Source organism: Cherax quadricarinatus, chromosome 22, assembly GCF_038502225.1.
Source record: "Cherax quadricarinatus isolate ZL_2023a chromosome 22, ASM3850222v1, whole genome shotgun sequence".
NCBI classification, from domain to species: domain Eukaryota; kingdom Metazoa; phylum Arthropoda; class Malacostraca; order Decapoda; family Parastacidae; genus Cherax; species Cherax quadricarinatus.
Window position 1 is genome coordinate 7,864,999 of NC_091313.1, and position 27,319 is coordinate 7,892,317.

Here is a 27,319-nt window from a genome sequence, read left to right on the forward strand (position 1 = left end):
AAATATTACCCTGCTCACACTTCAACAGCTCGTCAGGTCCCAAATGCCATTAGTCTCCATTCACTCCTATCTAACACGCTCATGCACCCTTGCTGGAAGTCCAAGCCCCTCACCCACAAAACCTTTACCCCCTCCCTCCAACCTTTTCGAGGACGACCCCTACCCCGCCTTCCTTCCCCTACAGATTTATACGCTCTCCATGTCATTCTACTTTGATCCATTCTCTCTAAATGACCAAACCACCTCAACAACCCCTCTTCAGCCCTCTGACTAATACTTTTATTAACTTCACACCTTCTCCTAATTTCCACACTCCGAATTTTCTGCATAATATTTACACCACACATTGCCCTTAGACAGGACATCTCCACTGCATCCAACCGCCTCCTCGCTGCAGCATTTACAACCCAAGCTTCACACCCATATAAGAGTGTTGGTACTACTATACTTTTATACATTCCCTTCTTTGCCTCCATAGATAACGTTTTTTGTCTCCACATATACCTCAACACACCACTTGCCTTTTTTTCTTCATCAATTTTATGATTAACCTTGTAAACTCCCAAATATCTGAAAACATTCACTTCTTCCATACACCTCCTCCCCAATTTGTATCCAGTTTTTCTTTATCTAAATCATATGATACCCTCTTCACCTTACTCTTTTCTATGATCACTTTCAACTTTCTACATTTACACACACACTCCCAAACTCGTCCACTAACCTTTGCAATTTTTCTTTAGACTCTCCCATAAGCACAGTATCATCAGCAAAAAGTAACTGTCAATTCTCATTTTGTATTTGATTCCCCATAATTTAATCCCACCCCTCTCGCGAGCACCCTAGCATTTACAGTGGACCCCCGGTATTCGATATTAATTCGTTCCTGAGAGATCATCGAATACCGATAATATCGAAAACCGAATCAATTTTCCTCATAAGAAATAATGGAAATCAAATTGATCCGTGCAAGACACCCAAAAGTATGAAAAAAAAAAAATTTTACTACATGAAATATTAAGTTTAATGCAAAAGAATAATTACAATAACAATAAAATAATTGACACTTACCTTTAATGAAGATCTGGTGATGATTGATGGGATGGGAGGAGGGGAGAGGTGTTAGTGTTTAGAAGGGGAATCCCCTTCCATTAGGACTTGAGGTAGCAAGTCCTTTTCGGGGGTTACTTCCCTTCTTTTAATGCCACTAGGACCAGCTTGAGAGTCACTGGACTTCTGTCGCACAACATAACTGGCAGCCTCACCATGCCTAATCACACTATGTATGCCACTATGATTCTTAAATCTTTCAAACCAGCCTTTGCTGGCCTTAAATTCACTCACATCACCACTAGTTGCAGGCAATTTCTTTACCAAATCGTCATGCAACTGCCTAGCCTTTTCACAAATGATCGCTTGAGAGATGCTATCTCCTGCTATCTGTTTTTCATTTATCCTCACCAATAACAATCTCTAAACATTTTCTAACACCTGCGGTCGCTGTTTCGTAATCACAGTTGCACCTTTTGCAAGAACAGCTTCCTTGATTGCCGTTTTCCTGGTCACTATAGTAGAGATGGTTGATTGGGGTTTATTATACAACCTAACCAGCTCCGACACACGCACTCCACTTTCGTACTTTGCAATTATCTCTTTCTTCATTTCGTAAGTCATTAGCGACTTTTTTCTCGAAGGGTTGGCACTAGAAGCTTTCTTGGGGCCCATGGTGACTTATTTTGCAGAAACAAGCACCAAACACAGTGATAATATGGATAATATGGAATGTACCGAATGTATCCTTAGATGCGCGCACACTGGCTGGCTTATAAACACTGGCACACACGGAGCAGTTCAGGCCACACGTGGACAGGTCTCGTACGAATCGTATCAAATACCGGGTTTTCAATCGAATACCGAGGAAATTTTTTTGCGATATAATGCATCGAATACCAGATTTATCGAATACCGATGCCATCAAATACCGGGGGTCCACTGTACTTCTTTTACAACCCCATCTATAAATATATTAACCATATTGACATTACACATCCCTGTCTAAGACCTACTTTTACCAGGAAGTAGTCTCCCTCTCTTCTACACACACTAACCTGAGCCTTACTATCCTCATAAAAACACTTTAAAGCATTTACTAACTTACCACCTATTCCATATACTTGCAACATCTGCCACATTGCTCCCCTATCCACTCTATCATATGCCTTTTCTAAATCCATAAATGCAATAAAAACTTCCCTACCTTTATCTAAATACTGTTCACATATATGCTTCATTGTAAACACTTGATCTATACATCCCCTACCCACTCTGAAACCTCCTTGCTCATCCGCAATCTTACATTCTGTCTTACCTCTTATTCTTTCAGTAATAACCCTACTGTACACTTTTCCTGGTATACTCAGTAAACTTTTTTTTTTTTTATCAACAAACTGCCCGTGACCCACCGAGGCAGGGTGGCCCAAAAAGAAAAACAAAAGACTCGGTAAACTTATTCCTCTGTAATTTTTACAATCTCTTTTGTCCCCCTTCCCTTTATCTAAAGGGACTGTACATGCTCTCTGCCAATCCCTAGGTACCTTCCCCTTTTTCATACTTTATTAAACAAAAATACCAACCACTCCAACACTATATCCCCCCCTACTTTTAATATTTCTGTCATGATCCCGTCAGTTTCAGCTGCTTTATCCCCTTTCATTCTACGTAATGCCTTACACACCTCCCTCACACTCATATCCTCCTCTTCTTCACTCCTAAAAGATGGTATACCTCCCTGGCCAGTGTATGAAATTACCGCCTCCCTTTCTTTGTCGACATTTAAAAGTTCCTCAAAATATTCCCACCATCTACCCAATACCTCCATCTCCCCATCTACTAACTCCCCTACTCTGTTTTTAACTGACAAATCCATTCGTTTCCCAGGCTTACTTAACTTGTTTAACTCCAAAATTTTTCCTTATTTTCATTAAAATTTCTTGACAGTGCCTCTCCCACTCTATCATCTGCTGTCCTATTGCATTCTCATACCACTCTCTTCACCTTTCTTTTACTCTGCATATACTCTACTCTTCTTAAAACATTTCTGCTTTGAAAAACCTCTCATAAGCTACCTTTTTCTCTTTTATCACAGCCTTTACTTCATCATTCCATCAATCACTCCTCTTTCCTCCTGCACCCACCCTCCTATAACCACAAACTTCTGCCCCACATTCTAATACTGCATTTTTAAAACTATTCCAACCCTCTTCAACCCCCCCCCCCCCCCACTACTCATACCTGCACCAGCCCACCTTTCTGCCAATAGTTGCTTATATTTCACCCGAACTTCCTCCTCCCTTAGTTTATACACTTTCACCTCCCTCTTACTTCTTGACTCACGAAATCGTAATGACCGTGGGTTCAATCCCGGCCGGGGTATGGTTTCTCTTAATTCTTGTTGCCATTTTCCTCTTGCCCCATCTACCTCTTATGCTAACTGTAGCTAGAACTAAATAATGATTCGATATATCAGTTGCCCCTCTATAAACATGTACATCCTGGAGCCTACCCATCAACCTTTTATCCACCATTACATAATCTAACAAACTACTTTAATTACGTGCTATATCATACCTTGTATATTTATTTATCCTCTTTTTCAGAAAATATGTATTACTTATTACCAGACTTCTTTCTACACATATCTCAATTAAAGGCTCCCCATTTTCATTTACCCCTGGCATCCCAAATTTACCTTCTACTCCCTCCACAACATTCTTACCCACTTTAGCATTGAAATTCCCAACCACAAGTACTCACACTTGGTTCAAAACTCCCCACAATTCACTCAACATTTCCCAAAATCTCTCTCTCTCTCCTCTACACTTCTCTCTTCTCTAGGTGCATATACTCTTACTATAACCCACTTTTCACATCCAACCTTTATTTTACTTCACTTAATCCTTGAATTAACACATTTATAGTCCCTCTTTTCCTGCCATAGCTTATCCTTCAACATTATTGCTATTCCTTCTTTAGCTCTATCTTTATTTAAAACCCCTGACCTAATCCCATTTATTCCTCTCCACTTAAACTCTCCCACCCCCTTCAGCTTTGTTTCACTTCAAGCCAGGACATCCAGCTTCTCATTCATAACATCCACAATCATCTTTTTCTTATCATTCATACAACATCCACACACATTACGACATCCCACTTTGACAGTTTTCTTCTTATTCTTTTTAGTAATTATTACAGGAAAAGGGATTACTAGCCCATTGTTCCTGGCATTTTAGTTGACTTTTACAACACGCATGCCTTATGGAGGAAAGATTCTTATTCCACTTCCCCATGGATATAAAAGGAAAAGTAATAGGAACAAGAACTATTAAGATAAAATCAAAGAAAACTCAGATGAGTGTGTATAAATAAACGTGTACATGTATGTGTAGTATGACATAAGTGTAAGTAGAGGTAGCAAGACATACCTGAAATCTTACATATTTATGAGACAGACAAAAGACACCAGCAATCCTACTATCATGTAAAACAATTACAGCCTTACGTTTTACACTCACTTGGCAGGACGGTAGTACCTCCTTGGGTGGTTGGTGTCTACCAACCTACTACCTACATGTTTTCATTAATCCATCTATGATATTTTTTCAGAATTATATAATAAACATGATACATAACATGTGAAGATGATAAATACACTCTACAGTAGAATAAATAAGCATAAATACGAAATGTGGTAGCCAGACGCCTTGTTCAAGTGATGCCATATTAGTATTAATAATAATAATCACCGAATCTCATTAAATGTCGTATATTACGTTAATATACGCATTATGTAGGCATTACGTAGAATGAAAAGTGGTAAAGCAGCTGGAACTGATGGGATCATGACAGAAATATTAAAAGCAGGGGGGGGGATATAGTGTTGGAGTGGTTGGTATTTTTGTTTAATAAATGTATGACAGAGAGGAATGTACCAAGGGATTGGCAGAGAGCATGTATAGTCCCTTTATATAAAGGGAAGGGGGACAAAAGAGATTGTAAAAATTATAGAGGAATTAGTTTACTAAGTATACCAGGAAAAGTGTACGGTAGGGTTATTATTGAAAGAATTAGAGGTAAGACAGAATGTAGGATTGAGGATGAGCAGGGAGGTTTTAGAGTGGGTAGGGGATGTGTAGATCAAGTGTTTACATTGAAGCATATATTTTTTTTTTTTTTTTTTTTTCAACAAGTCGGCCGTCTCCCACCGAGGATAAAGGTAGGGAAGTTTTTATTGCATTTATGGATTTAGAAAAGGCATATGATAGAGTGGATAGGGGAGCAGTGTGGCAGATGTTACAATTACATGGAATAGCAGTGGTGACGTGTACTTAGCTCTGCAAAGACCGGTTTGTGTGCTCTCTGTGAATCTGAACCAGGATGCCCTCTCTTGAGCAACTTTACCAGCATCTGAGAGAAGAGCTCAGAGTTGCTAAGCTGGAGATACGGCGATTAACGGAGGAGAACAAGAGGATTCGTAGTATTCCTCCTGTTGCGAGTCCCCAGGTTAAGAGGGGAGCTTGGTCAGTGGCCAGGCAACATGGAACCTAGCTGAGGATCAAGAAAATGGTTGGAGAGGCAGAAACAACTAGAAACCAGACTACCGTGGAAACTTCCAACCCATTCTCGGTGCTACCTGACGAACGTGAGTGTTCTACTGGGAATGCCACAATGAGCACCAAGGAAGCATTGGCAGACGTGAGTGAGACATCCCTAGAAACCCCAACGAAGACCATCAAGAACGTCTTGACAAATTCCACAAGTGGTGTAATGCCACCTGATGAATGTGAGTTGGCTACTGGGAGCATCACGACAGACGACGCCAAGGAAGGTAAAAACATTGTTGTTGTTGGGGATAGCCAGATTAGGTACATGGATAGGGCATTCTGCTTGAAGGATAGGAGTAGGAGAAAGAAAGTGTGTTTTCCTGGGGCTGGGATGAAGGATATTGTTAGCCGTCTGGATGACATCATGAGAGGTAATGGGAGCAATCCTATTATCTGTCTCAGTGCTGGAGGCAATGATGTTGGCAGACGTAGGAGTGAGGACCAGATTAGCAGGTATAGGTCAGCAATAGAGATAATTAGGATGAAGGGTGGGAAACCTGTCATATGTGGCACTTTGCCAAGGAGAGGAGTTGGAAATGAATGGTTGTCCAGAGCAATTGGTGTGAATTGCTGGCTGGACAAATACTGTAAGGAAAATACGGTAACATTCATTGACAACTGGGACCTCTTCTATGGCAGAAATGACATGTATGCCAGGGATGGGGTTCACTTATCTAGGTGTGGGGTGGGAGCACTGGCCAACGCAGTGGAGGGAGCTGTTAGGTCTTTAAACTAGGAATAGTTAGTGGTATGGGTTTTGGCAGTCGCAGTGTAGTAATATGAGTACTAGGAGAACTAGTAATAGGCAAAATGAGGTGGATATTGGAAAGCCAGTGGAACTAATTGACAAGGACAGTAATAGGTTTAGCGGAATAACAGAAAGGAGCAGGAAGTGTAAAGAGAGAGGAGGGTCTTTAAATATATATTACACAAATAGTCGCAGTGTTAGGAATAAGATGGACGAGTTGAGACTAGTTGCTAGTGCAGGTAACATTGATGTATTTCCTATAACTGAAACGCAGTTTAATTAAAAAAGTCAGGACATGCCTGCGGAATGTCACATTCAGGGTTTTAAATTGTTCCAAGTAGATAGAAGTGTCGGGAAGGGGGGTGGGGTGGCATTGTATGTCCGAGATCGCTTGAACTGTTGCATAAAAACGGGTATTAAGTCTGAAGTAACACATACAGAGTCTGTTTGGATAGAATTTTCAGAGGGGCATGAAAAATTAATTTTAGGTGTGATATACCGTCCCCCAAACTTAGATAGGGACCAGGGGAGACTACTATGGGAGGAAATTGTTAGGGCCACAAGGCACGATAATGTAGTAATTCTAGGAGACTTTAACTTTAGTCATATTGATTGGAATTTCTTGACTGGGAATTTAGAATCATACGGCTTCTTAGAAGTAGTTCAGGATTGTTTTTTGAAGCAGTTTGTGACAAAACCTACAAGGGATAATAACCTGCTTGACTTAGTTCTGGCAAACAATGAATCCCTTGTTAATAATTTAGAAGTTTCAGAGGAACTGGGTGCTAGCGACCATAAATCAATTACATTTAGCATTAAATGGAAGTATGATAGTAGGGATAACTCAGTAACAGTCCCAGATTTTCGCTTAGCAGATTACGATGGGCTTAGAGAACACTTATCATCTGTTGACTGGAGTAACGAAGAGAGCTATCAATATGACAGTTTTCTGAACACTATACATGCTGCTCAAAGAACGTTTATCCCGTATAAAGAAATTAGATCAAATAGAAATGACCCAAAATGGATGAATAATAGGCTGAAATATCTACTAGGGCATAAGAAAGGAATTTATAGGTGTATCAAAAGAGGTGAGGGTCATCATGTGAATCAGTATATTGACATTAAGAGGGACATTAAATGTATGGAAATGGGTATGGAAGAGGGTAAGGTACCTAGGGATTGGCAGAGAGCATGCATAGTTCCTTTGTATAAAGGCAAAGGGGATAAAAGAGAGTGCAAAAATTATAGGGGGATAAGTCTGTTGAGTGTACCTGGTAAAGTGTATGGTAGAGTTATAATTGAAAGAATTAAGAGTAAGACGGAGAATAGGATAGCAGATGAACAAGGAGGCTTTAGGAAAGGTAGGGGGTGTGTGGACCAGGTGTTTACAGTGAAACATATAAGTGAACAGTATTTAGATAAGGCTAAAGAGGTCTTTGTGGCATTTATGGATTTGGAAAAGGCGTATGACAGGGTGGATAGGGGGGCAATGTGGCAGATGTTGCAAGTGTATGGTGTAGGAGGTAGGTTACTGAAAGCAGTGAAGAGTTTTTACGAGGATAGTGAGGCTCAAGTTAGAGTATGTAGGAAAGAGAGAAATTTTTTCCCAGTAAAAGTAGGCCTTAGACAAGGATGTGTGATGTCACCGTGGTTGTTTAATATATTTATAGATGGGGTTTTAAGAGAAGTAAATGCGAGGGTCTTGGCAAGAGGCATGGAGTTAAAAGATAAAGAATCACACATAAAGTGGGAGTTGTCACAGCTGCTCTTTGCTGATGACACTGTGCTCTTGGGAGATTCTGAAGAGAAGTTGCAGAGATTGGTGGATGAATTTGGTAGGGTGTGCAAAAGAAGAAAATTAAAGGTGAATACAGGAAAGAGTAAGGTTATGAGGATAACAAAAAGATTAGGTGATGAAAGATTGAATATCAGATTGGAGGGAGAGAGTATGGAGGAGGTGAACGTATTCAGATATTTGGGAGTGGACGTGTCAGCGGATGGGTCTATGAAAGATGAGGTGAATCATAGAATTGATGAGGGAAAAAGAGTGAGTGGTGCACTTAGGAGTCTGTGGAGACAAAGAACTTTGTCCTTGGAGGCAAAGAGGGGAATGTATGAGAGTATAGTTTTACCAACGCTCTTATATGGGTGTGAAGCGTGGGTGATGAATGTTGCAGCGAGGAGAAGGCTGGAGGCAGTGGAGATGTCATGTCTGAGGGCAATGTGTGGTGTGAATATAATGCAGAGAATTCGTAGTTTGGAAGTTAGGAGGAGGTGCGGGATTACCAAAACTGTTGTCCAGAGGGCTGAGGAAGGGTTGTTGAGGTGGTTCGGACATGTAGAGAGAATGGAGCGAAACAGAATGACTTCAAGAGTGTATCAGTCTGTAGTGGAAGGAAGGCGGGGTAGGGGTCGGCCTAGGAAAGGTTGGAGGGAGGGGGTAAAGGAGGTTTTGTGTGCGAGGGGCTTGGACTTCCAGGAGGCATGCATGAGCGTGTTTGATAGGAGTGAATGGAGACAAATGGTTTTTAATACTTGACGTGCTGTTGGAGTGTGAGCAAAGTAACATTTATGAAGGGATTCAGGGAAACCGGCAGGCCGGACTTGAGTCCTGGAGATGGGAAGTACAGTGCCTGCACTCTGAAGGAGAGGTGTTAATGTTGCAGTTTAAAAACTTTAGTGTAAAGCACCCTTCTGGCAAGACAGTGATGGAGTGAATGATGGTGAAAGTTTTTCTTTTTCGGGCCACCCTGCCTTGGTGGGAATCGGCCAGTGTGATAATAAAAAAAAAAAAAATTAAAAAGGGGATAAGAAAAGCTAAAAGAGACTATGAAATTAAAGTTGCTAGGGATTCTAAAACTAACCCAAAAAGTTTTTTCCAGGTATATAGAACAAAAGTCAGAGATAAGATAGGTCCCCTTAAAAATAACTATGGGCATCTTACTGACAAAGAGAATGAAATGTGCTCAATTTTAAATAATTATTTTCTCTCGGTTTTTACACGGGAAGACACTAATAATATTCCAGTAATTAATTTTTATAGTGGGCCAGAAGAAGATAAATTATGCAACATCACAGTCACTAGTGAAATGGTAGTGAAGCAGATAGACCGACTGAAGCAAAATAAGTCGCCGGGTCCTGATGAGGTTTTTTCAAGGGTTCTTAAGGATTGCAAGATGGAACTCTGTGAACCATTAACTAATATTTTTAATTTATCTCTTCAAACAGGTGTAGTGTCTGATATGTGGAAGATAGCTAATGTAATTCCTATTTTTAAAACGGGACAAGTCGTTACCGTCAAATTACCGCCCAATAAGCCTGACCTCAATTGTAGGCAAATTACTAGAGTCAATTATAGCTGAGATTATAAGAAGCCATCTCGATATGCATAGCTTGATTAATGATACTCAGCATGGATTCACAAGAGGCCGGTCTTGTCTAACTAATTTATTAACTTTCTTCAATAAAGCTTTTGAGGCTGTTGACCACGATAAAGAATTTGATATTATTTACTTAGATTTTAGTAAGGCTTTTGATAGAGTTCCGCACCAAAGACTGTTAAAGAAAGTGCCAGCTCATGGCATTGGGGGAAGGGTGCTCTCGTGGATCGAATCATGGCTCACAGACAGGAAGCAGAGAGTGTCCATAAATGGGGTTAAATCCGAGTGGGGATCAGTAACAAGTGGCGTTCCACAAGGATCAGTCTTGGGCCCGTTGTTGTTTATAATATACATCAATGATCTTGATGAAGGAATTACTAGTGATATGAGCAAATTCGCCGATGACACAAAGATAGGTAGGATAATTGATTCAAACGTAGAAGTTAGGGAACTTCAGAAAGATTTATACAAACTCTATTCTTGGTCAGAAAAGTGGCAGATGCAGTTCAGTGTAGATAAATGCAAGGTTCTGAAGCTCGGGAGTGTCCATAACCCTAGCACTTATAAGTTAAATAATGTAGAACTTAGCCATACAGATTGCAAAAAGGACTTGGGGGTTATGGTAAGCAGCAACCTTAAACCAAGACAGCAATGCCTAAGCATACGTAATAAGGCAAATAGATTACTGGGATTTATATCAAGAAGTGTAAGCAACAGAAGTCCAGAGGTCATACTGCAGCTTTATACATCATTAGTAAGGCCTCACCTAGATTATGCAGCTCAGTTCTGGTCTCCATATTACAGAATGGACTTAAATTCATTAGAAAACATTCAGCGTAGGATGACTAAATTAATACATAGCGTTAGAAATCTTCCTTATGAAGAAAGATTGAAGACTCTTAAATTACATTCACTTGTTAGACGAAGAATGAGGGGAGACATGATCGAAGTGTATAAGTGGAAGATAGGTATTAATAAATGGGATATTAATAAGGTCTTGAGGATATCTCTCCAAGAGAGAACCCGCAGTAATGGATTTAAATTAGATAAGTTTAGATTTAGAAAGGACATAGGAAATTATTGGTTTGGAAATAGGATAGTTGATGAGTGGAACAGTCTACCTAGTTGGGTTATTGAGGCTAGGACTTTGGGTAGTTTCAAATTTAGGTTGGATAAATACATGAGTGATAGAGGTTGGATTTGAGTGGGACTTGCACATCAGAGCTTATTTTTTGGGTAGCATTGAGGGTTGGGTTGGGCAAATGTTTTGTTGGTGGGATGAATTGTAAAGGACCTGCCTAGTATGGGCCAACAGGCCTGCTGCAGTGTTCCTCCTTTCTTATGTTCTTATGTTCTTAATAAATGCTGTAAAGAGTTTTTATGAGGATAGCGAGGCTCAGGTTAGGGTGTGTAGAAGAGAGGGAGACTACTTCCCAGTAAAAGTAGGTCTTAGACTGGGATGTGTAATGTCGCCATGGTTGTTTAACCCATAAACGGTCCAAACGTATTTATATGTTCACTTGTGCAGCGCCCTGAATATTTAAAAAAAAAAAAAAATTATAGAAAAAAAAAGAACACATTTCTTGACGTGTTTTAGAATATAAAAAAAATTAGGGTCAGTACTTACCGAGATATGAGGCCAGAAGTTGGCACTGGATGCTCAAGTGACAGCAACATCGAGTCCTGCCGCTTGCAGAAGTGTTGCCAATATACCTTTTTTTCTATTTTCATATTATTTTATGTAATTTTTATGTTCTGATAATTATAATTTGTAGTAGTTCTTGTCATTTTATAACCAATCTTTGTTCTGACACTAGTATTAGGTACTGAAATTGTGCTCAAATTGTCACAAACACACTGACAGGTGGACATTTACACCTGCCTTAGCCATTTACTATTGCCTTGGAATATATACAAAGTATTTATGTCCCAGCAATGTTTTGGATATGTGGAAGTATATAATAACAATGAGGAGGAGGAGAAGGAGAGGGAGAAGGAGGGGGAGGAGGAGAAGAAGGAGAAGGAGGAGGAGAAGGAGAAGGAGAAGGAGGAGGAGAAGGAGGAAGAGGAGGAGAAGGAGGAGGAGGAGGAGGAGGAGGAGGAGGAGGAGGAGAAGGAGGAGGGGGAGAAGGAGGAGGGGGAGGAGAGGAAGGGGAGAAGGAGGAGGAAGAGGAGGAGGAGGAGGAGGAGGAAGAGAAGGAGGAGGAGGAGAAGGAGGAAGAGGAGAAGGAGGATGAGGAGAAGGAAGGGGAGGAGATGGAGGAGGAGGAAGAGGAGAAGGAGGAGGAGAAGAATAATACGTAATAATAATAGGTAATAATAAGTTCTCTTGAAGCATGAAAAACAAAGTCCAGTGACATGATAAGATGAGATAACATCTGATAAGAGCTGACGTTTGATGAGCATACACGAGGGTGGGGAGGGTGCAGCAGATAAGAAAAGATTAAAGGTGATATTTGATGAGCATCGCCCTCACTTTGTTTTCGCTGGTACATAAACATGTCTGTTTGTCTATTTGTCTGTCTGTCAAGCTCTCTGTCTATCTGTCTATCCATCTAGCTCTCTGTCTCAGAGAGAGCCACAAGACTGCGTCATCACCTTTACTCATATCTTCAAGCAGAGTATAGTACTTTGTCTGGATTTTTTGGGTTATCCTAGGTAATTTACATTATGTATACTTGTATTTATGTGTACCTGTGAGACAGAGATAGACAGACAGAAAGAGAGAGACAGATTGAAAGAGATACAGAGACAGACAGACACAGATAGAGACAGACAGAGGTAGATAGAGATAGACAGAGACAGAGATAGACAGACCCTAAACTTGGGGTTAACATCATTTTCCTCTTAAAAGAGGAGTGTTTATATGACATTACATCAGTGAATCCTTGGTGTTTGCCTCACTGTTTGCTCTAGCTGGCGCTCACTTTAACTGGCGCTCCCACAAGGTACTAAGTGGTCTCAGATTTTTTTAATACTGCGCACACTGAGTGTTAGGACCCATTCTGTGCTGACAAGGCATCTCAGGCCAATTGTGCCAAATTTGAAGGCAGGAAAATTAAAACATATACAGTGGACCCCCGCATAACGATTACCTCCGAATGCGACCAATTATGTAAGTGTAATTATGTAAGTGCGTTTGTACGTGTATGTTTGGGGGTCTGAAATGGACTAATCTACTTCACAATATTCCTTATGGGAACAAATTCGGTCAGTACTGGCACCTGAACATACTTCTGGAGTGAAAAAATATCGTTAACCGGGGGTCCACTGTATATACGTTTGGGGCACTACTCGTAAGAACGTATATATATGTTTGGACCGTTTAAGGGTTAATATATTTATAGATGGGGTTGTAAAAGAAGTAAATGCTAGGGTGTTATGGAGAGGGGTGGGATTAAATTATGGGGAATCAAATACAAAATAGGAACTAACACAGTTACTTTTTGCTGATGATACTGTGCTTATGGGAGATTCTAAAGAAAAATTGAAAAGGTTAGTAGACAAGTTTGGGAATGTGTGTAAAGGTAGAAAGTTGAAAGGGAACATAGAAAAGAGTAAGGTGATGAGGGTATCAAATGATTTAGATAAAGAAAAATTGGATATCAAATTGGGGAGGAGGAGTATGGAAGAAGTGAATGTTTTCAGATATTTGGGAGTTGACGTGTCAGCAGATGGATACATGAATGATGAGGTTAATCATAGAATTGATGAAGGAAAAAAGGCGAGTGGTGCTTTGAGGTATATGTGGAGACAAAAAACATTATCTGTGGAGGGAAAGAAGAGAATGTATGAAAGTATAGTAGTACCAGCACTCTTATATGGGTGTGAAACTTGGGTTGTAAATGCTGCAGTGAGGAGGCAGTTGGAGGCAGTGGAGATGTCCTATAAGGGCAGTGTGTGGTGTGAATATTATGCAGAAAATTTGGATTGTGGAAATTAGGAGTATTAAAAGTATTAGTCAGAGGGCTGAAGAGGGGTTGTTGAAGTGGTATGGTCATTTAGAGAGAATGGATCAAAGTAGAATGACATGGAGAGCGTATAAGTCTGTAGGGGAAGGAAGGCGGGGGTAGGTGTCGTCCTCGAAAAGGTTGGAAGGAAGGGGTAAGGGAGGTTTTTGTCGAGGGGCTTGGACTTCCAGCAGGCATGCGTGAGCGTGTTCGATAGGAGTGAATGGAGACGAATGGTATTTGGGACCTGACGATCTGTTGGAGTGTGAGCAGGGTAATATTTAGTGAAGGGATTCAGGGAAACCGGTTATTTTTGTACAGCTGGACTTGAGTCCTGGAAATGGGAAGTACAATGCCTGCACTCTAAAGGAGGGGTTCGGGATGTTAGCAATTTGGAGGGATATGTTGTGTATCTTTATACGTATATGCTTCTAAACTGTTGTGTTCTGAGCACCTCTGCAAAAACAGTGATCATGTGTGAGTGAGGTGAAAGTGTTGAATGATAATGAAAGTATTTTCTTTTTGGGGATTTTCTCTCTTTATGGGTCACCCTGCCTCGGTGGGAGACGGCCGCCTTGTTAAAAAAAAAAAAATAAAAACGATAAAATTGGTTAAGGACAAGCTCTCTGGAATGGATTAATATTGTTAACTGAGGGTCCACTGTACTAGCAAAATAGCTAAGAATTTGGTCTAATGAAACAGTGTAATTGGCCCAAAATGGGGCTCAAAGTGGGCAAAATCACCAATGTGTAAATATTGCTGACACAGCAAAATTCGCAAGAGCATAATTTTGTCAATATTTGATCAAATTTCATACTTTTTGATTTATTAGCTTCAGAAAAAGGTTCTCTACCATTTCATAAGAAAAATTTTTTTTTTTTTTTTTTAAATTCTTGGACCATGTGGGAAACTTTCAGATTGGGGGTCTGGACCCTCAAAGAGTTAAAGTGCAGGCATTGTATGATCATATTTATTAGATTAAAATCATGAAAACTATAGAACCTCATTAACCCTTTCACTGTCGCGATCCCTGCTTGCAAACTTGCTCTCAGTGTCGAAGAATTTAAAAAAATTCTTATGAAATAATAGAGAATCTTTTTCCTAAGGTAATGAAACCAAAAACACAAAATTTGATGGAAAACTTATAGAATTACACTCTCACAAAGTTTGCTGTCTCAGTGATATTTGCACATTGGCAATTTCACCCATTTTGAGCCCTATTTTGGGCAAATTCCATTGTTCCAGTTGACTCTCTTCATAGCTATTTCAATAGCATTTATTTTGTTCTGTCGACTGAGTACAAGAAACTGCCTATTTACCTATTTCATCTACCCAATAAAGTGATCAGAAATTGGTAATTTGGCCAATTTCATACAAAATTCAAGAAAGGCAAATTTCAGAATAAGATCAAGAATAAGCAATGCAAACATTCCTAGCACTAAAATAACATTTTCTATGTTCATTAGTCACATCTCCAGGTCCCTCTTATATTACGCTTGTTTTCCATTTTGAATTTTTATTCACTCAAGAAATAGAAGATTTACTGTTATGTAGACTACAGGTCTCCCTCAACATTCGGAGTTTCAGCTTTCGCGGGCTTCGCACATTCGCAAATTCCAAACCGCCAAATTCCCAGCCTCCAAATTCCCAGCCGCCAAATCATATTTAAGTTTCCCGCCACCTTGCAAGTCCCTACTACCTTCCCTCTGACCCCCGCAACTAGCAGCCAGCCCTCCCACCAGTGTGGTGAGTGTTTTGTTTGTTCATTATTTGCTATTAAACTACAATATAAATAATGTAAACCCATTCATGACTGCATATTGGAATGGCTGTTCGGACAGGTATTGGACGGTGACATCATGTGTTTACTCTTGAGCACAGCAAAGAATCAAACATTTCTGCTACTGCTAATAATAACAATAGCAATAATAATAAAAATAATAATAATAATAATAATGATAATAATAATAATAAATACGAAAGAATTGAAGAAAGAAATTGTACAAAAATACGAAGGAGTGGTTGACACATCGTCAGTGTGGCTTTGTTTATGCTGGAGTGAGCATTAGTCTCCGTGCTCTTCCAAACATTTCACAATAATTCACTGTAGTATTTGGTGCTTGTAGACTGAGTGCGACTGGAGTGGTAGAGGCAGTGGTTGAGGAAGCCGTTGAGGCAGTGGGCAAAGCAGTGGTTGAGGCAGCGGTTGAGGCAATGGTAGAGGCAGAGGTTGAGGCAGCAGTCGAGGCAGTGGTTGAGGCAGTGGGTGAGGCAGTGGGTGAGGCAGCGGTTGAGGCAGTGGGTGAGGCAGCAGTTGAGGCAGTGGTATTTAATAACATACATGTTAATAATAATAATAATAATACAGTAATAATAATAATACGTTATTAATATGTACTATTATTATTTATAACATATATGTTATTAAATACCACTGCCTCAACTGCTGCCTCTACCATCACCTCAACCGCTGCCTAAACCGCTGCCTCTACCATTGCCTCAACCGCTGCCTCACCCACTGCCTCACCCACTGCCTCAACTGCTGCCTCAACTGCTGCCTCAACTGCTGCCTCAACCACTTCCTCAACCACTGCCTCTACCACTCCAGTCACACTCAGTCTACAAGCATCCAACACAATGAATTATTGTGAAATGTTTGGAAGAGCACAGAGACTAAGGCTCACTCCAGCATAAACAAAGCCACACTGACGATGTGTCAACCACTCCCTCGTATTTTTGTACAATTTCCTTCTTCAATTCTATCGTATTTATTATTATTATTATTATTATTATTATTATTATTATTATTATTATTATTATTATTATTACTATTGGTATTATTAGCAGTAGCAGAAATGTTTGATTCTTTGCTCTGTTCAAGAGTCAACACATGATGTCACCGTCCAATACCTGTCCAAATAGCCATTCCAATATGCAGTCATGAATGGGTTTACATTATTTATACTGTAGTTTAATAGCAAATAATGAACAAACAAAACACTCACCACACTGGTGGGAGGGCTGGCTGCCAGTTGCGGGGGTCGGAGGGAGGGTAGTAGGGACTCGCAGTGGTTGAGGAAGTGGTGGAGGCATTGGTGGAGGCATTGGTGGAGACAGTGGTGGAGGAAGTGGTGGAGGCAGTGGTATTTAATAACATACATGTTATTAAACCATAACATGTATGTATTTAGTACAATTTACGACGTTCTCGTGTATTTTATGATTGTTCATGGTTCAACAAGTTAAGGAAGCAGTATTGTATTATATTTCCCTACAATATATTGGGGCACCAAACATTCGCGATTTTTCAACATTCACGAGGCTCTTGAACTCCTAACCCTTGCGAATGTTGAGGGAGACCTGTACTGCATTATTGTAAAAATGGTATAAATAATATCATTGAATTTATGAATGCATATTAGACCCACTAGTTGACGTATATAGGACACATGACGTGATATGTTTACTCTTGAACACTGTCAAAAATCGAACATTTCCGCTAATTTGAGCTCAGTTTCAAGCTACTTTTATTCTGTAAATCATTTAAAATCATCTCTGTTTCTGTAATATATCTTCCATTCTATCAAATGAGTCCAAGAAAACCATAATACAACCATAAATACCATGCAAAAATACACCACAACGTTGTTGCTTTAAACCAAAAATATGTTGCAGCTTTTTTTCTCATTATGCGCTGTGTGAAGCAGGATTCTTTTGATACTGTGCACATTGACCACTCAGACCCATTTTCTCATATGTAGGCCAACCAGCTTTCTCCCACAAGATTGGAAGCTGCTAGAATTTTGGCATAGTATTAAGGGACTGACACTGGCTTCAAAACCATAATGTTATGGGACCAACAGTGAAAGGGTTAACATTGCAAAATATTGTTACCTAACCCTTTCACTGTCTCATACTTAGATCTATGTTATTTATACCACTGTCATTTACATAGATCTACATTTTGAGCTCAGCATCCCTAGATATTCTGTGAGCTGTAAAGTTTGTCCTAGACTTGAGTGAATGAGAGTTCGGTGAGTGTACACAATATAAAAGAAAATTCTGCCCCCACACAGTGCATGATGAGAAAAGCAAACCTCTGACCTTGTGTTTGGTTTAACCCGTAAACGGTCCAAGCAGATCTACGTTCACATGCGTAGTGCTCCAAAAGTAGATCTACGTTTTTTTTACATATTTTCAAATATAACAAAAAAAAAAGTAGATCAAAGTTTTCTTACACATTTTCCAATGTAAAAAAAAAGATCTACTTTTTTTACATACTTTCAAATGTTGAAAAAACATATATACGTTTGGACCATTTACGAGTTAATTTGGTGACACTTTGAGGTCTTTCTAGAATGGTTTTTATGGTTTTATAAGTTGTTTCTTAGTATCATTTGATAGAATGAAAAACATATTACTGAAATAGAGATGATTTGGTTGGTGTCAGGACCAGGAGTAACTTGAAATTAGGCTCAAATTAGCAGAAATGTTTGATTTTTTATAATTTTCCTGAAGATGAGTAGGGCATCCCCTATACCCCTGTCCCCCCAAGTTTGTTTTACGGGTTGTTACTATGTCTGCTTCTTCTAGAAAGCATATTAGTGAAATAGCTAAGAATTTGGTCAAATTGGAGAATGAACTTGGCTTAAAATAGGAAATCACCAAAGTATAAATTGCACCCAGACTGCTAACTTTGCATCTGCATAATTCCCTAAGGTTTCCATCAACTTTGTATTTTTGGTATCATAGTCTTAAAGATTCTTTGCCATGTCAGAGGATTTTTTTTTTAAATGCTCACATTGTCAGTACCTTGAATTTTGGGATTTCTGATAGTGAAGGAGTTAAGTATTGTTTTCAGAGTAGGTATAGTTATGGAGTTGAAGCATTGTTTGTCTTGATTTTTATTGTTACAGGATAAAGGGGGTTTACTTTATCTATATTTAAAAAATTCTCTTTCTTTGAGAGTAAAATTAATAACGGACACATGTATGAAGGTGTGTGGTGTGGATATTATGCAGAGAATAAGTAAAGATATTAGAAAACAATATTGTGGTATGAGAGTTGTAATTCAGAAAGCGAACGTTCTTGTTGTTGTTGAAGTGGTTAGGTTATTAGGAAGGATATACCAAGATAGCATGATAAAGAGGGTGCACAACTCTGAGATGGATGGGAGACGTAAGGAACACTCTAGGAATAGGTGGAAGGAGGGTGTGAAGGTTGTTTTAAGAAGTAGATGCTTAAGCATCCAGAAGGCTTGTACAGGCATATTAGATCAGAGTGGAGACAACCGAGTTTTGGAATTTGGCATGCTGTTGGAGTGTGTAAGGATTCTGGGAAAACAGTCAGACTTGAGCTCTGGATGATTGATAGTGAATGTGCTTTCATTTTTTTAGGCTACTCTCTTTTGATGGAATATTACTGGCATGTTTAAAAAAAAAAAAGTAATGTATTGACATGCATGTATTTAATTTAAGTCTGCCCGAAATGCCTAGCCATGCTAGGTGTTCTAGTGGTACACTCTGTAATTATTATTTTACTACATGTAAACCACACAATAACCAAATTCTGTAAACTCAGCATTGTAATCCTTATAGAGAATAAATTTTGAATTTGAATTTGAATTTGAATGTATTTGATTATTGAAATGCTGTGTTCCATCAGGATAAGACAAGGCCTCCTCTCACACTGATGGAATTTCCACCCTTGGCACATTACATGAATGGGTTGGTAACAGCATTCAACACCTTGCGTCAGTGCTGTCCTATTGCTACACTACCTGATGTCAACATACTTCTCCAACAGTCTCTTACCAAGGTACTTGAAATGATTGTAAAGTATGGTTGAATAGTTAATAAAATTAAATGTATTAACTTTGAATTCATACATAATGTCCTGGTGAAATTTTGTAGATTCTTTGCTAAGGAAGGTAAATAAAGGAATTAGTTTTTTTTTAACAGGCTGGCAGTCTCCCACTGAGGCAGGGTGATAAAAAAAAGCAACATTTTTACCATCATTCACACCATCACTGTCTTTGCAGCAAATATCTCAAACCCCTTCTTTAAAGTGCAGGCATTGTACTTCCCACCTCCAGGATTCAGGTCTGGCTAACTGGTTTCCCCTTAATCCCTTAACAAAATATTACTCTGCTCACACTCCAACAGCTTGTCAAGTCCCAAAAAAACCATTTGTCTCCACTCACTCTTATCTAACACACTCACATATGTCTGCTGTATGTCCAAGCCCCTTGCTCAAAAATCCTCTTCTACCCCCCCCTTGCATCGTTTCCTAGAACAACCCCTTCCCCTCCTTTCCTCCACTACAGACTTTTACACACTCTAAGTCATCCTATTTTGCTCCATCCTCTTTAAATGACCAAACCACCTCAACAACCAACCCTCAGCACTCTGAATAATACTTATAGTAACTTCACACCTAATTTCCACACTACGAATTCTCTGCATCCACTGCCTCCAGCCTCCTTTTCACTGCAACATTTACAACCCACGCTTCACACCCATATAAGAGTGTTGGTACCACTATACTCTCACACATTCCGTTCTTTGTTTTCACAAATGCCTCAATGCACCACCGTTTATGTATTTTTTCCAGGTTATTGCTGCTTTACTGGAACTCCATAGATTGGAAAGTTCTGGGTTCACAGCCCGAGAAGAGGCTGCTTTTCAACGAATGTGCTCTGTGGTTGCTCAAGGTCTTCTTCCACATGTTAACAATTGCCTTCATCTCCTGTACCCGCTTCAGCAAATTTCTCTCATCACTGGTGTTCCTGTAACACAGCTTCAGAGAGAGGTGCGGAGAATTTTTGTTCTTGTAAAAGTGTGCATTTTTATCTGTTGACCTAGAAACATGATGTAGCTCCTCTACATTCCCATATTGTTCATTCAAGCATGATACCTTGTGCTTACCTATATTAGAACTGCATTTTTTGTTTTGTGCTTCTTTGTCATTCAGTCAAAAAGCTATTGTATTGCTGCATTTTTGTTTACTTGCTTTCCTTCTTTCTTAAGTACCTCTGTTAACTGCACATGTACAGTACCTCTTTTCAGAAGTTTTGTGTTGAGTATTAAAAACTGAATTCAATTTTTTTTAACACGTTGGTTGTTTCCCACCGAGGCAGGGTGACCCAAAAAGAAAGAAAAAACTTTTATCATCATTCAACACTTTCACCATCTCTTATACATTATCACTGTCTTTGCAGAGGCACTCATATGACAGTTTAGATGTCACTCCAAACAGCCAATATCCAAAACCCCTCCTTTAACATACAGGCATTGTGCTTTCTGCCTCTAGGACTCGAGTCCTGCTAACCAGTTTCCCTGAATCTCTTCACAAAATACTACCCTGCTCACACTCCAACAGCTCGTCAAGTCCCAAAAACCATTTGTCTCCATTCACTCCTTTCTAACATGCTCATGCATGCTTGCTGGAAGTCCAAGCCCCTCGCCCACAAACCCTCCTGTACCCACCATCCCTCCAGCCTTTCCTAGGATGACCCCTACGCCACCTTCCTTCTACAGATTTATATGCTCTCCAAGTCTTTCTACTTTGTTCCATTCTCTCTAAATGACCAAACCACCTCAACAACCCATGTTTAGCCCCCTGGCTAATACTTTTAGTAACTCCACACCTCCTAATTTCCACACTATGAATTCTTTGCATAATATTTACACCACACATTGCCCTTAGACACGACATCTTCACTGCCTCCAGCCCTTCCTTGCTGCAGCATTTACAACCCATGCTTCACACCCATATAAGAGTGTTGGTACCATTATACTCTCACACATTCCCTTCTTTGCCTCCATGGATAACTTTTTTTTGTCTCCACAGATACCTCAAAGCACCACTCACCTTTCTTCCTTCATCATTTCTGTGGTTAACCTCGTCCTTCATAAACCCATCTGCTAACAAGTCAACTCCCAAATATCTGAACACATTCACTTCTTCCATACTCCCTCCCCTCAATGTGATATCCAATTTATCTATCTAAATAATTTGATACCCTCATCACCTTACTCTTATCCATGTTGACTTTCAAGTTTCTACCTTTACACACCCTCCCAAACTCGTCCACTAACCTTTGCAACTATTCTTTAGAATCTCCCAAAAGCACAGTATCATCAGCAAAAAGTAACTGTGTCAACTCCCATTAACACCCTAGCATTTACAACCCCATCTATAAATACATTAAACAACCATGGTGACATTACACATTCCTGTCTAAGACCTACTTTTACTGGGAAGTAATCTCCCTCGCTCCTACACACCCTAATCTGAGCCTCACTATCCTCATAAAAACTCTTTACAGCATTTAGTAACTTACTACCTGTTCCATACACTTGCAACATCTGCCACATTGCTTCCCTATCCACCCTATCATATGCCTTTTCCAAATCCATATTATGCAATAAAAACTTCCCTAAATACTGTTCACATATATACTTCAATGTAAACACTTAATCTACACATCCCCTTCCCATACTAAACCACCTTGTTCATCTGCAATCCTGCTCTCTGTCTTACCTCTAATTCTTTCAATAATAACCGTACCATACACTTTACCTGGTATACTCAGTAAACTAGTACTTCTTTCAACAAACTGGCTATATCCCACTGAGAAATTTTTCTTTTTTCTTTTGGGCCACCAAAAGGAAAAAAGAAAATTTCTTCTTTTAATTTTAGTAATCTTTCTTTCTTTCAACACACCGGCCGTATCCCACCGAGGTGGGGTGGCCCAAAAGGAAAAACAAAAGTTTCTCCTTTCAAATTTAGTAATATATACAGGAGAAGGGGTTACCAGCCCCTTGCTCCCGGCATTTCAGTTGCCTCTTACGACACGCATGGCTTACGGAGGAAGAATTCTGTTCCACTTCCATTTAGTAATATATACAAGAAAAGGGGTTACTAGCCCCTTGCTTCTGCCATTGTAATCGCCTCTTACAACACGTATTGCTTACAGAGAAAGAAACTCAGTAAACTTATTCCCACTTAATTTTTATGCCCTTTAATTTTTACAATCTCTTTTGTCCCCCTTTACTTTATATAAAGGAACTGTACATGTGTTACAAAAAGCGTCTTCTAAAACAGACATCTCCAGAGCAAGCTGTAGGGTTAACTAATTGGTCCCCTTCTAGCTGCTGGTCTGTTTCTGGTTTCATAACAAGAGGTTGGATGATATTCTATTTCAGTTATCCAGGCTACTCTATAGCCCTCTTCAGTATTAATAAGGATCCCAACTGAATGAACACAAAACAGTAAAATAAAATTTAAGATCTTTACTAGTAATGTTGTCTAGAGGAGTATTTTTTATTTTTTATTAACACATTGGCCGATTCCCACCATGGCAGGGTGGCCCGAAAAAGAAAAACTTTCATCATCATTCACTCCATCACTGTCTTGCCAGAGGGGTGCTTTACACTACAGTTATAAAACTGCAACATTAACACTCCTCCTTCAGTGTGTAGACACTGTACTTCCCATCTCCAGAACTCAAGTCCAGCCTGCCGGTTTCCCTGAATCGTTACTTTGCTCACACTCCAACAGCACATCAAGTATTAAAAACCATTTGTCTCCATTCACTCCTATCAAATACGCTCATGCACGCTTGCTGGAAGTCCAAGCCCCTCGCACACAAAACCTCCTTTACCCCCTCCCTCCAACCCTTCCTAGGCCAACCCCTACCCTGTCTTCCCTCCACTACAGATTTATATACTCTCAAAGTCATACTGTTTTGTTCCATTCTCTCTACATGTCCGAACCACCTCAACAACCCCTCCTCAGCCCTCTGGATAATAGTTTTGGTAATCCCACACCTTCTGCTAATTTCCAAACTACAAATTCTCTGCATTATATTCAAACCACACATTCCCCTCAGACATGACATCTCCACTGCCTCCAGCCTTCTCCTCATTGCAACATTCATCACCCATGCTTCACACCCATATAAGAGTGTTGGTACAACTATACTCTCATACATTCCCCTCTTTGCTTCCACGGACAAAGTTCTTTGTCTCCACAGACTCCTAAGTGCACCACTCACCCTTTTCCCCTCATCAATTCTGCGATTCACCTCATTCTTCATAGACCCATCTGCTGACACGTCCACTCCTAAATATCTGAATCACATTCACCTCCTCCATACTCTCTCCCTCCAATCTGATATCCAGTCTCTCGTCACCTAATCTTTTTGTTATCCTCATAACCTTACTCTTTCCTATATTCACTTTTAATTTTCTTCTTTTACATTTTTTTTTTTTTTTTTTTTTTTTCAACAAGTCGGCCGTCTCCCACCGAGGCAGGGTGACCCAAAAAAGAAAGAAAATCCCCAAAAAGAAAATACTTTCATCATCATTCAACACTTTCACCACACTTGCACATTATCACTGTTTTTGCAGAGGTGCTCAGAATACAACAGTCTAGAAGCATACACATATAAAGATACACAACACATCCCTCCAAACTGCCAATATCCCAAACCCCTCCTTTAAAGTGCAGGCATTGTACTTCCCATTTCCAGGACTCAAGTCCGACTATATGAAAATAACCGGTTTCCCTGAATCCCTTCACTAAATATTACCCTGCTCACACTCCAACAGATCGTCAGGTCCCAAGTACCATTCGTCTCCATTCACTCCTATCTAACACGCTCACGCACGCTTGCTGGAAGTCCAAGCCCCTTACCCACAAAACCTCCTTTACCCCCTCTCTCCAACCCTTCCGAGGACGACCCCTACCCCGCCTTCCTTCCCCTATAGATTTATATGCTTTCCATGTCATTCTACTTTGATCCATTCTCTCTAAATGACCAAACCACCTCAACAACCCCTCTTCTGCCCTCTGACTAATACTTTTATTAACTCCACACCTTCTCCTAATTTCCACACTCCGAATTTTCTGCATAATATTTACACCACACATTGCCCTTAAACAGGACATCTCCACTGCCTCCAACCGTCTCCTCGCTGCTGCATTTACCACCCAAGCTTCACACCCATATAAGAGTGTTGGTACTGCTATACTTTCATACATTCCCTTCTTTGCCTCCATAGATAACGTTTTTTGACTCCACATATACCTCAACGCACCACTCACCTTTTTTCCCTCATCAATTCTATGATTAACCTCATCCTTCATAAATCCATCCGCCGACACGTCAACTCCCAAGTATCTGAAAACATTCACTTCTTCCATACCCCTCCTCCCCAATTTGATATCCAATTTTTCTTTATCTAAATCATTTGACACCCTCATCACCTTACTCTTTTCTATGTTCACTTTCAACTTTCTACCTTTACACACATTCCCAAACTCATCCACTAACCTTTGCAATTTTTCTTTAGAATCTCCCATAAGCACAGTATCATCAGCAAAAAGTAACTGTGTCAATTCCCATTTTGAATTTGATTCCCCATAATTTAATCCCACCCCTCTCCCAAACACCCTAGCATTTACTTCCTTAACAACCCCATCTATAAATATATTAAACAACCATGGTGACATCACACATCCCTGTCTAAGACCTACTTTTACCGGGAAATAGTCTCCCTCTCTTCTACACACCCTAACCTGAGCCTCACTATCTTCATAAAAACTCTTTACAGCATTTAATAACTTACCACCTATTCCATATACTTGCAACATCTGCCACATTGCTCCTCTATCCACTCTATCATATGCCTTTTCTAAATCCATAAATGCAATAAAAACTTCCCTACCTTTATCTAAATACTGTTCACATATATGCTTCAATGTAAACACTTGATCTACACATCCCCTACCCACTCTGAAACCTCCTTGCTCATCCGCAATCCTACATTCTGTCTTACCTCTAATTCTTTCAATTATAACCCTACCGTACACTTTTCCTGGTATACTCAGTAAGCTTATTCCTCTATAATTTTTACAGTCTCTTTTGTCCCCTTTCCCTTTATATAAAGGGACTATACATGCTCTCCGCCAATCCCTAGGTACCTTCCCCTCTTTCATACATTTATTGAACAAAAGTACCAACCACTCCAACACTATATCCCCCCCTGCTTTTAACATTTCTGTCATGATCCCATCAGTACCAGCTGCTTTACCCCCTTTCATTTTACGTAATGCCTCACGTACCTCCCCCACACTTACATTCTGCTCTTCTTCACTCCTAAAAGATGGTATACCTCCCTGACCAGTGCATGAAATTACTGCCTCTGTTTCTTCCTTAACATTTAAAAGTTCCTCAAAATATTCTCGCCATCTACCTAATACCTCCATCTCCCCATCTACTAACTCCCCTACTCTGTTTTTAACTGACAAATCCATATTTTCCCTTGGCTTTCTTAACTTGTTTAACTCACTCCAAAATTTTTTCTTATTTTCATTAAAATTTCTTGACAGTGCCTCTCCCACTCTATCATCTGCTCTCCTTTTGCACTCTCTCACCACTCTCTTTACCTTTCTTTTACTCTCCATATATTCTGCTCTTCTTATAACACTTCTGCTTTGTAAAAACCTCTCATAAGCTACCTTTTTCTCTTTTATCACACCCTTTACTTCATCATTCCACCAATCACTCCTCTTTCCTCCTGCACCCACCCTCCTATAACCACAAACTTCTGCCCCACATTCTAATACTGCATTTTTAAAACTATTCCAACCCTCTTCAACCCCCCCATTACTCATCTTTGCACTATCCCACCTTTCTGCCAATAGTCGCTTATATCTTGCCCGAACTTCCTCCTCCCTTAGTTTATACACTTTCACCTCCCTCTTACTTGTTGTTGCCACCTTCCTCTTTTCCCATCTACCTCTTACTCTAACTGTAGCTACAACTAAATAATGATCCGATATATCAGTTGCCCCTCTATAAACATGTACATCCTGGAGCCTACCCATCAACCTTTTATCCACCAATACATAATCTAATAAACTACTTTCATTACGTGCTACATCATACATTGTATATTTATTTATTCTCTTTTTCATAAAATATGTATTACTTATTACCAAATTTCTTTCTACACATAGCTCAATTAAAGGCTCCCCATTTACATTTACCCCTGGCACCCCAAATTTACCTACTACTCCCTCCATAACATTTTTACCCACTTTAGCATTGAAATCCCCAACCACCATTACTCTCACACTTGATTCAAAACTCCCCACGCATTCACTCAACATTTCCCAAAATCTCTCTCTCTCCTCTACACTTCTCTCTTCTCCAGGTGCATACACGCTTATTATAACCCACTTTTCACATCCAATCTTTATTTTACTCCACATAATCCTTGAATTAATACATTTATAGTCCCTCTTTTACATACCCTTCCAAATTCATCCACCAACCTCTGCAACTTCTCTTCAGAATCTCCCAAAAGCACTGTGACAACTCCCATTTTGTGTTTGATTCTTTATCTTTTAACTCCACACCTCTTGCCAAGACCCTAGCATTCACTTCTCTTACAGCCCCATCTATAAATATATTAAACAACCATGGTGACATCACACATCCTTGTCTAAGGCCTACTTTTACTGGGAAATAATCTCCCTCTCTCCTACATACTTTTTAACCCGAGC

The 27,319-nt window shown here is 39.8% G+C and overlaps 1 protein-coding gene across 3 annotated transcripts in view; it reads left to right on the top strand.

Moving 5' to 3' along the window:
• The window catches only part of Cog8 (conserved oligomeric Golgi complex subunit 8), a 79,424-nt gene extending 58,810 nt beyond the window's left edge, over positions 1-20,614 (top strand). For all 3 annotated transcript variants that reach the window (XM_070087475.1, XM_070087474.1, XM_070087476.1), the window contains exons 11-12: positions 19,406-19,558; positions 20,354-20,614. In XM_070087475.1, the coding sequence (XP_069943576.1) occupies positions 19,406-19,558; positions 20,354-20,599 (399 nt within the window). In that variant the 3' untranslated portion in view covers positions 20,600-20,614. The remainder of the gene's footprint in view (positions 1-19,405; positions 19,559-20,353) is intronic.
• Positions 20,615-27,319: the final 6,705 nt, after the last annotated feature.